Source organism: Bufo gargarizans, chromosome 2 (genome assembly GCF_014858855.1).
Source record: "Bufo gargarizans isolate SCDJY-AF-19 chromosome 2, ASM1485885v1, whole genome shotgun sequence".
NCBI classification, from domain to species: Eukaryota; Metazoa; Chordata; class Amphibia; order Anura; family Bufonidae; genus Bufo; species Bufo gargarizans.
In genome coordinates this window covers 275,232,466-275,244,651 of record NC_058081.1, presented here as the reverse complement: position 1 = coordinate 275,244,651, position 12,186 = coordinate 275,232,466, and the positions used below count along the sequence as shown (strand labels likewise).

At 37.3% G+C, this 12,186-nt stretch overlaps 1 protein-coding gene across 1 annotated transcript in view; it reads right to left on the bottom strand.

The window, feature by feature from the left end:
- The window catches only part of TFEC (transcription factor EC), a 118,012-nt gene that overhangs the window by 78,315 nt on the left and 27,511 nt on the right, over nt 1–12,186 (bottom strand). The window contains exon 2 of the mRNA XM_044277012.1: nt 21–263. Coding sequence (XP_044132947.1) covers nt 21–263 — 243 coding nt within the window. The remainder of the gene's footprint in view (nt 1–20; nt 264–12,186) is intronic.

Here is a 12,186-nt window from a genome sequence, read left to right as displayed (position 1 = left end):
TGAGGGTATAACATTGTTACCTCATTTTCATGGCTGTTTCCCAAAGCTAGTATTTTAGACACAGTGCCATTTGGTGTACAGCTTTCTGCCACAGGAGACATATGTCCATTCAGTAGAGGTGGAGTTATTCCTGCCGGTTGGGCATGTGAATAGGAAAGCGCCTGCGTTGAAAATTTGGTTCCAATTGTGAAGTACTGTTTGACTTGCTGCCTTTGTGATTCCTGAAAATGATATTTTGCTGGATTTTCCAGGTGTGTTTGAACCTACAACCCAAAATAATAACAATGGATCTCTAATAACAAGGCTAACGTGGTATATAAGCAGTAACGGCAGGGCAAGGTGTGGTGTCTCGTGGATTTTTCTTATTTGAAAACATGGGCATTTGATATAGATATCTACACATTAAGGAAAATTCTATAGAAACCAACATTCCCGTTATCACAAAAAAATATAAAAATATACTTTAAAAGCTGAAAATTATTATAAAATGCAGCCGAAAAAGTATTGGGTATGACATGCTATTAATTTATTCTGAGTTTTCTGCAAAAGTTTTTACATGTGTCTAAAATGCCAAGCAACTTGAATCACATATATTATACTCTGCATCCCATGCTGACAAATTTGCTGTATTTAGCGCTATTTTTTATGACATAAGATTATATGTGCAAAAATATTATTACTTCAGCATTAATAATCAATTAACAAACAAGAAGTGCTTAAACTGATAAGTAACATAAATAAAAGAACAATTTTATAGACATTTCCAGACATACTTCAGTAATAAAATTGCCCACATTTTATCATCATTTATCTCTTAACCAAAAAGAGAAACCCTATAAAAAAAAATGTGTATATATATATATATATATATATATATATATATATAAACAAGAACTAAAAAAACTAAGTCAAAACTACTAAAATATAATTATACACTCCTTACCTCATAGTATGAACAGTCAGCTAAATGAGGCATTTTCAAGAACTTTCACAATTCAGTCCTAGCGTTGGAGGTACCAACCACACAGTCCTCTGGAGGTTGCAGATCAATAGGGACAATGTTTGAACTCAGTAGGACTTTATAATCTTACTAAGCATGATAAAGGATCTAATTGGCTACGACGAAGCCATCCTTTGATTGCAAAGATTGACAGTTACTTCAAATAGCTCTGCTTCTTGTAGATGTCACATTCCTTTAATTTAACCACGAAAGGAAAACTAGATACAACATAAACTGTATTGTCAATTGAGTCTTGCATCTTTAGTCCAGTGGGGCTTTTTCTCTGGTTAATTGCAAATTCATAGTAATAAATTTCTCTCAAGTGCCCCATGTGTGAGTATTTTTAATATGCTCTTAATTATCATCAGTAGTAATGCTTGATTTACAACACATATTTATCTCTCTGCTGTGCTCCAATTATACAATCCATTTAGAATTCCCCTAACATACATTAACATGCAGCAGTAATCCACATGAAGTATTTGCATATAAATTAAGCATATTTTGTCATCACTTTGTGCCAGTTATTTAGCCTTTTACATCTTAGTCAGTTGACAGTTTTACTAATACTTAATTATCCCTATAAAAAAAAACGACAAAAAATATGAACAAATATATGAAAGCTGATATCTCTAACAGAAATGTAACATTATAATAGTGGTATAACTATTTAAGATCTAAAGTGAATTTTTCCTACTTCACAATTTTAATAACAATGACAATGAAAAATGTAGAACATTTTATTTTGTCTATAAGCTTTATCTTTATCAATTCTTTTCAGTGTTAATTTGGGGACCTTTGTCCCCTCCAGTAAACCCCTCTCAATTCTTGAGAATCGCATGATTGAACTCTTTAGTTACACATAAACATATCGTATCTTCATTAATAAAAGTAAATACAGTATATGAACAGCTCGCTAAAATGCAACTTCTCTGCTTTGTTTTTGCCATACAAAAATTCCACATTTATTGTAACTCCTCACTTTCAGTCTTTAATTGCAGTCATCAAAATTGATAAATTCAGACTAATTAGGTTAAAGTGTAGACAGCCACAGCCAGAACAATTTGCTTAAAAGGACATACTGTATGCTATAAACACATAAAGACTAGATTTCAGTAGGTGTACCCTGACAATTGCAGCATGATCTGGTTATATGCTAAGCTGTATGATGGATTTTGAAGTTTCCCCACTTGCTGTCATGGATTGGAAAGGTTAGATTTTCCATCCAATTCTATTGGAACATAGTAGGTTAACAACGTATAGAAGTAACTTAGTGTTGGAAAACAGTAAAGATCATAGTAGTAAGATAAAAATAAAAATAAAACTATCCCTTAATTGTCCTCTAAATGCAAATGCAGTAACAGAAGAACATATATGGAGGACATATTCCTCATAGTAGGGTGTAGATGCATAAACTGTGACTGAACAAGGGAGAACCAAACTGTTTCTTGTATATGTTATAAAATCATCTGCAAGCAATGTAATAAATCAAATATATGAGGTTCAATTACAAATAAAATATATTGACTATGTTTTTGAGAAGACCTCAATATTTTTATGTTTCTTAATAATATCATATTGAGTCTCAACATATATAGGTATAATATACATTTTTTTAGACCTGGAAAAGTCACAGATTGCGGCGCAAATAAACTTTATAGAGTATATATAGGTCAATATTGACCTTTATTATTGAGAAACATAAACATATTAAGGTCTTCCTTTTATTTTTTATAAGTTGCCACTGAACGTTCATTTACAGGAAAAGAGAGCAACATCTCATACAGTGTACCTGTCACAAAACTGTGCCATAGTCCATAGCCCGATGGTACCATGGCTGAAACTAACAAAGTACAGTAGCGATTGCCCACCAGTAGCTCTCAAGTCTCATATGCCTTACGAGTCGACCCCTTGTTGTGTAAGTCGCCATAGTAGCTCTACGTTATGACCATGCTAAATTCCACTTACATTAACAATATTACAGACATATCCTATTTCCAGAACATTGCCAGTCGGACATATCCATATGGAAATTGAAATTGCATGATTTTGTGTTTCTCCCATTTAAGTATATCAACATTGTGACTTCAATGTAGCTCATGATGATCATCACTCAAATTTGCATGTACAGTAGTTTAATAAAAGGTTGGGAAACTCTGCAGTACAGTGTGGGTCACTTTGACACTTCCATAACTACAGTACTTAGCTGGTCACTGCAGCCACCCGTGATTTAAAATATGATTCTTAAAGAGCAGTTATATGCTGACTTGTTCTTAAATGGGTTGTCCAAGTAATTAAAAAAATGGCAGGGACACTATTAGAATTATAACCACTTCTGTTCCAGTGCTCCCTCCTGACTAGGCTTCGTTGTCCTGACTGCAGCAGTGAAGTAAATAAATACTTTACATGACCATAGCAGCCAATTACTGGCCCCAGCAGTCTTGTGCTGTATAACGTTGAGATCAGTGATTGGCTGAAGCGGTCATGTTCTGTAAATGGACATATAACTGCAGCCAAAAAATTCCATCATGGTTGCAGTAGCGAGGATGACATTAGCAGCAGCGATAGAACTACTTTTCTAACAGTGATCCTGATCGACAACTGTCCTGACAAATAACGCTGACAACTCTTTTAAGATATGTATTTGAATATTATATACATTGCATCTGTCCTATTAAATATTGAATATCCTTATAGGTTTGGAATGTTCAAGGTTGACTTGCTTAATGGCAGAAAGATCCCTCAAGAAGCACCAAGTCCCTTTTAACCTATAAAACGTTAAAAGGAATCTGTCTCCTTCTTTTACCATTTTAAGCTGGCACCATCGCTATGTTGACTAAAGTACCTTATTTCCAGGACTCTTCTTTTTACTTTATTTCGTTTAGTAGTTTTGATATAAAAGCGATTTTTATGTTATGCTAATTAGGGTCCAAGGTGCCCAGAGGGGCGTTTTTTCACTCTCCGGTGCCCAGTGACACCCCCCTGAAGTGCCCAAGAATGCCTCTTGATCATCAAATAACCTCCGACAGCCTGACAAACGGTTCCGCACCCTCCCCACGTCATAGTGTACCTTATAGAAATGCCCCGTCCTTTTTCCTGTCTGCGTCTAGAAAACTCGCGCAGGCGCAGTACTGCCTGCGGCCTGCGTGATCATCAACCTCCTGAGGGCAACAGCCTCAAAAGTCTCACTGGGCATGTGCCGAGCCCAGTGATGTGACCTGAGCGCTATTGCCCTCAGTACGTTGATGAACGCACAGGCGTGATCAGGAGGCGTTGTTGGGCACTGCAGGGGGCGTCACTGGGCACCGGAGAGTGAAAAAAATGCCCCTCTGGGCACCTTGGACCCTAATTAGCATAACATAAAAATCGCTTTTATATTAAAACTACTAAACGAAATAAAGTAAAAAGAAGAGTCCTGGAAATAAGGTACTTTAGTCAACAAAGCGATGGTGCCAGCTTAAAATTGTAAAAGGAGGTGACAGATTCCCTTTAACTAGATGAATAATAATCCTTAGCAAACCAGTAGCCATACAATCCAGTACAAAGGTAATTAATTAATTAATTAATTATGCCTTTCATGGCAAATTCCATCACAACTAGCTTTGGTTTTGCCCCTTAGTATCTACCAAGTCTCCACCATGTACTGTAGCAAAGGAACCCCCTATTGATTTGTCAGCAATGTAAAAAAGAGAGTTTATGGGGTAAAACTTGCCCCTTGTGCTCTGACTACTGCTGGCTTTTCTCCATGGCTCTCCTTATTGCACTTTTGTTAGTTAAATAGTCTATATATATATACATATATATATATATATATATATATATATATATATAAAATGCTGTCTGCCATATGGGGAACTTTATATGGAAGATAGTTACCTTTCACCAGCAAATGGCAGCTAGAATTGCATACTATACAGCAGGGGAATCAGAAAGAAGAGAGAGTAAGAGAGACAAGCTATTTCAAAACGTCCATGTCTGCACAACACTGCCTGCTGGAACAGTCAAGTTCTGCTGTGTCCATCTGGCAGAGATAGTAAGTACGTTTCACATTGTATTTGTGTCATAGTATGTATATGGGAAAAAAAAGGGGGGGAATGCAGCAGCACCCTGCAAAGCAGATAATGTACAATAATGCCATAGTCACAAAAAATATTAAAGTGCTAATACTACGCTTATTTATGAAGCAAGATGCTTGGCAAATGCATTTTGGATCCACATGCATGCCAGGTCCACTCTGCCTTTTACCATTTTTGGTGCCAAAATGGCCTCCATTACTTACAAGGGATGCAGGTACCAACATGCATGCCGAGCCCAATCCATACCTTTCCATGTGCCAGACAGCTTCCAATGAATGTAGTGAGAGCAGGCCACAGCTTTATACTGAAACAGTATGGAGTGGGCTTGGCATGCATGTTGGTACCTGCATCCCTTGTAAGTAATGGAGGCCATTTTGGCACCAAAAATGGTAAAAGGCAGAGTGGACCCAGCATGCATGTGGATCCAACACTTCCTGAACTTTATGGTGGCCATTATGGTGCATAACAGGTAGTATTTAGTGTTAGGACCCATCTTACAGAGATCGCCTTGACGTCCGGTAGACGGGCTCAGATGGTTTTGAACAAAATGCATTTCCCAAGCATCTCACTTTATAAATAAGCATAGCATTAGCAATATGATATTTTTTGTGACTATGGCATTATTGTACATTATCTGGTGCTGCTGCATTCCCCCTTTTTTTCAGCCATGGCAACCTGCACCTGCGCAGGGGAGGTGCTGACTAACCCCCTTTTCTTTGCATAGTATGTATATGTACACTAAAATAATATTATTTGTACACTTATAAATAGTAACTAAATTGCAACAAGTTTTTAATTTTTCTTTTATAAAAAGGCACAAATGCACAGCATATACAGTTAAATATATGCTGCTGGTGATGCTGGGAAATATGTATTTTGCATGCTTAAGAACTGTAGTAGCTTTGCAACATGTTTGTGGACAAAACTATAACCCAGCTCATGCACAGAAAAAGCCCCACAGCAAATTTTTGATTGGCCTCCCCCCTCTGGAAACTTGGAAACCCCCTCCACCTGTGCAACCTACACTCCTGTGGCTCATCAAGATCAATCTCTCAGATGAGGCCCAGCAGCCGCATTGTATAATACTGTTGAGGGGGCCCTGGCAATAAAATCTTTTAATCCTCATCCTGGGTGGGCTCCTTTTGAGTTTGGGCCCCAATGTAGGCAATTTACTTGCTTCCCCTATAGCTACGTCTGCGATAAAAGCTTATGTGTCTTGTCTTATGTGTTTAGTGCAACACATAAAGTTATGAACAGCTCCAGCTACCCTGACTGTAGGACACACAGTATACTATTTGACTCTATACTGTCACATCAAGGTGGCCTCTTTATAAAGTGGCTCAGCTTCACAAGGTGACAACAGAACTTGCAGGTGGTGCAACACAACAGCCAAACAACACTAAGACACAGGCCACACTAATCCACAGACATAGCACCACGGCAGCCACCATGCAGCACTGCCCCATGTAAACAGATCTCAAAAACTCACCTCTCAACATGGCCTCATCCTTATAAGTTATGCTGAGAAGCATTAGATCAATGTATAACATGTGGATGTGCGAACCATGCTTTTTTCTTTTTGCCACAGTAATACATATGAATAGCTTGAAAAAAAAAATCATGAGTCACCAAAAAGCGGTGTATATACATACAGTGGTAGCTATGTTGGTGTATCTGCAGTGCACACAACTAGAATTTTCTCCAATTCCACTAGGTATACCGCAAATTTTAAAACTACATCATAACTGACATGAAAAATCAAACACTACGTTTAGAAGCACATTGCTTTATGTTGTTACATGGATTGTTTGTTTGCTTTTTTTATGTCAGCCATGGTAATGTGCACTTATACATTTATTTAATTTTGTTTGGAGGTGCTTGTTTAGTTTACATTTTTTTCTGCATTTTACATTCTGGAGAGTGGCTGCCTCCATTTGGACCGTGCACCTATAAATGTCTGTCCAAGGCTTTTAATTAAAGCAGAGTGAAGTTGGATCCTAGGTTGTGCTATTGGATCCTCAGTTGCTTTATTTTTAATGATATCCTAGCAATCATTTCATTGCTGTAAATATTAACCCCTTAAGAACCCTGGGATTTTCCATTTTTGAGTTTTTGTTTTTCCCTCCCCGCCTTCCTACAGTCCTAACTTTTTTATTTTTCCATTCACATAGCCTTATGAGGGCTTATTTTTTGCAGGACAAGTTTTACTTTCTAATGGCACCATTTACGGTTGCATACCATGTAGTAGGAAGTACGATTTTTTTTCCAAATGGGGTAGAATTGGGAAAAAACACAATTCTGATAAAGTTTTTTATTTTTTTTACACTGTACACTATGCAGTAAAAATGACCTGTTATCTTCATTCTCCAGATCAGTACGGCTCCAACGATACCACCATTGTATAATTTTCCTTGCGTTTTAATACTGGAAAACATTTTTTTATATATAACCCTATTCTGACCCCTAAAACTTTTTTGTATTTATGTGTACGGGGCTGTGTGAGGGCTCATGTTTTGCAGGACAATCTGTTCATTTCAGTGATACCAATTGTAAGTGTGTGTGACTTTTTGATCACTTTTTATAAAAAAAAGTGGAAGTGACAATGGCAAATTGTCTGTTTTTATTTTTTTACCACTACGCCACTACGCCATTTGCCGTATACCATTAATATAGTTATATTTTAATAGTATGTGCATTAAAATATATAAAGAAAGACTTATTTTGCACTATACCAATACAAGCCTGCCACCTAGTGGCCTGTATTGGTATATACATCTATTTGACACGGAAGCCTGCTTGAGGCTCCAGTCAATTAGCGCAGGGTAACAGGCTCACCGATCTCTGCCGGGGAGCGTTGTTACTGGACCGGTAGCGCGCGACTTCCGGTTCCAGTCTGCGCAGATGCCGTAGTCACATTTGACCGTGGCATCTGAAAGGTAAGATGTATGCGATCAGCCTTATGGCTGATCGCATACATGTGCAGTGGGTCTCTGCTATTTAAAATAGGCAGAGACCCCGCGGCTTAGGCGCCCGCTGCACAAGCGAGCGAGCGCCATGTTTAGGGACTGGACCCATGACGTACAGCTACATCATGGGTCATTAAAGGGTTAAATAAAAAAACACATATCTCTAATCTGCTTCTGCTTACTACTGAAATGAAAAGGCTGAGTAAGGGCTTTTACAAGCCTATTGTTCATCTGCTTACTCAATGTTCCTGGTTTTTCATTTCCTTTCAGCAAAAATCTTAGAATACCTCAAAAGACCTTTTTGATATTTGTATAGAAGCTATTGCAATGGACATTGGTCAATAAAATCTACTGTTTGGACATAGAACTTAAGCAATTATTTCCGCCTGCTATCAGTAGCTCACTGTGAGTACATACATTTAGATATTTTTTTGATTCAGTTTGCTATTAATTAATATAGCACATCATAAATTGCACCATGAATAAGGGGACATTTCTCAGTTGTGTCCACCATCATCAGGGTAAATCCCTTGCAACATCTATATTATTTTTAAGGGGTTGTCTCTTGATTTCAATTCTTGTCCATGTCCCATTTTAGAGCATATGGATCTCATAAATGAGGCTCCCTGTGAACCCTATGAACGAAGCTCTCTTCTGGCAGACTTCAGAAATTCTTATATAACATGGAAGGTCATCCATCTGAATGGCTGCCATGTAATATTACATGTCCCTTGCAGTGCCCATTGGCTGAGGCTTCCACTGGCAAAATCAGTTCTCATGAGACAACAACCCCCTTTAATTAAAAAAAAGTTCAATCTTTTTCTCATATTGGAACATTATATTTGGAAAGAATTGATTGCAAAGATAATTATGCATTACTCTCAAGTATTAGGAAAGCATTTCTCAGCTATGCATGTCTGTCTTAAACATGGCCAGCAATGATCTTTACAAGATTTATGCTCTATTTTATAAGGTTGCATAGTAATTTCATAACAAAAGTTCATAGATACATGACGTAGAGTAATATTACAAAACATTGTCAATGCTTTTTCTGTTACTTAATTGGTTTTAATTGAAAACACATTAGTACAATGCCATTATACCTGCAAATACATAAAAAACATTACTACCTTCTGCAATATTTTATCATATCATATTAGTCTCGGTTTTATGAACAGTTTCACTGTCATGTCTAGTGAAAGTCTGGTTGTGGACAACTAGTTTTTTTTTACATAGATGTACTGGGAAAGCTGACTCTGCAAGACAATGGTGTGATAAATATAATGAGACCTGTCTTGCTTATTCAGGTTCTCAAAATTCTGCAATACCGACTGCTGACAGTTCAGATTATGTCTACATAACCGTATATGGTTGTCAATGTGTGAGCTTCTGCTCTGGAATTCTATATGAAACAGGCCTAAGATGAACTTGTTCTTGAAGTGTATTTATTCAAGATATTAAGATCATGTTCTGTTTTCTGTGTCTTAACTATGAAGGAACCACAACCTAATCATGGTGGAGAAAACAACCACCAGGACCTTGTGTCCTTGGTGACAAAACTTGGTAGTAATGGTCATATGGAGTGCAGGTAGATTAGAAATAATAAAGGTGTAGTTGAATTAAAACAATATCATTTTAGAAACAGATTTAAAGGAGACTTTTCATATGGCACTTGACCTGCAGGCTTGTGAGAAAAGGTCTAATACGCCCAATATGTGTGTATATGGCTGTCAATCACTAAATAGGAATGCCCAATGAATTCCTAAGCATAGAAAGATCAGCAATTAAAATGAATAAAATGCAAGTTACACTGAAACCTATACATAAAAACTATATATCAATCTAATGAGTTCCTCCTGATCTATAACAAGCTGGCTACAAATATGGCTTTGTGTACAATGTTACAGGTTGCCATTAATTTGCCATTGGTCAGAATAAACACATTATATGAATTGTATGGGTTAAAAAAAGATGACATCCAAAAATAACTCTGATTGCTTTAAAAGTGGTTATCCAAGTTAAATAAAAACACCAGCAGCAACTTAAAAATAAAATAGCAAAAGTCATACCACTTTTCTGCCCTTACTATTTCAGCATCATGGTCTGTTTCTGCAGTGCTGACGTCAACTTCCTGGCTGTATTGGTGACGACCATACACAACAGGTCACAGACCAGCCGGCCATTAGCAGTATACAGCACATGACTGCTGAGACCAGTGAGGACCATAGTGTGGTACGGGAAGCGACAGGGCAGAATATTAGTAAATATGACTTCTTTTTGGTATATTATCCCACTCACTTTTGCTGCTATTTAACTCATACAACTACACTCCTCAATATTGAAATTGCAAAACTAAGACGGGCAAGATGTAAGGTTATACAAATCAAGGAAGTATCAGGTGTTGGTAATGAGCAAATTGTCAAGCAACTAGCTCCAATCTGTGGCATCTGGGAGAGGCATAAAAGTCAGATGGGAAGCAAACCTCAAAAATTAGATCAAGTTGTGTGTCTTGGAATTATAGACCTTGGTTTATAACTCTGGGAGATGAGTCTGTGCCAAGATGTTGGTACTATTCAGTGTTGTATGTGCTTGTGGTTAAGAGAAGAATGAAAAACTGGAATGACAGACAGAGGTGTACTGAGATAAACCTGTGAATGGCGTATAGTGACCCATTCTGTACTGCAAGTGAAATTTGACACATCACATCCCAAACCTAGGGTGGCAAACAGTGTCTACACAAAACATCAGAAATTTGAACGACATTGGGCTACAAGACAGATATCCAGCTACAGGTGTTCCATTGACCTCATTCCACCACACTCAAAGGCTATCATGGTACTCAGCAGGAAGGCAATAGAGGCTTCAATGGAAGTCTATCCTCTTCAGCGATGAGTCCTGCTTTTGTCTTGCATGCAATGATACCCAGAGATTGGTCTGGAAACAATATGGGCAATGCAATGAAAAGGCCTTCACTTCACAAAGGAACATTACACCAGTGCTACTCCTGGGATTATGGTGTGGAGTGGCATAAGGTATGGTAGCTGGACCCTTTTACCTTTCATTTCAAGTGCCCTTATAGGTTGGCGTTACATTGATTTGGTTGTGTAACCAGTGGTACAGCCATTTCTCCAAAGTTTCTGAAAAGCCATTCTTCAACAGAACAATGCCAGGTCGCATGTTGCTCATGCTACCATGAGCAGCCTTTGTCACCTAAATGTACTGCCATGACCTGCAGCGTCTCCATACTTCAGCAATTGCAGAGGGAGCTGAAGGCAGACGATCTTGCAGATTTGCTTGCCCAAGTGCATTCAGAGTGGCAGAACATTCCTCAGACAACCATTAATAACCTCATTGATAGCATGAGAAGGTATGTAATTATGTGTATTTCTGCTTGTGACGCTCATACTAGATATTAAATGATTCAATATCTTTTGAACATTTTGTTTCCATTTTTATCATGTCTATACAATTCTGTGATTTCTGTAATTCCACGATTTTTCCTCCTTGGTGTTAAAATTTCAATGTTAAGGAGTGTTTCTTTAAGATTCAGTGATAGAACTATTGGGCTAAATTGTTATGTGATCTATAACCTATACTCCCCAAAAGGTCTTGTGCTGTTAAAAAATGCAGAATAAGAGGAAAGCTGCTTGAGGTCATTTTTTAAAGAATGGTTTAAATATAACTTGAAACAGCTGCCAACCCTGATATCTGTCAACTTTATATTATCAAAAACCTAAATCTAGGGAGATGTTAACATGCATGAAAAACTTGTAGAAAAAGAAGTAGGGTTGGAGGAATAATCTTCTAAAAATGTGAAAATATTTTGGAATTTACATTTTTGCCATTCTTTTGTTTCAGTTTGGGCATCAAATTAATTGTCTTAGGCTGTTCGGTCAAGCTACACCATTTACATTTTGAATGAGGCTAAATCCTTGTTGCTGGCATTTCACATCTAAAAGAATGTCTTTTATCTACCAGGTAGATTAATTGTTTACACAATGTCCAAACTAGAAAATGATTTTAAGCTGATTTGTATTCTAATTTCTACATAGCTAAAAGGGCTTTTAAGGGCAATTGTTTTAAAATAAATCTCAGTTCATCAACTTCAAATAGAGAGAATTTTATATAAAATAGTTTATTCAAT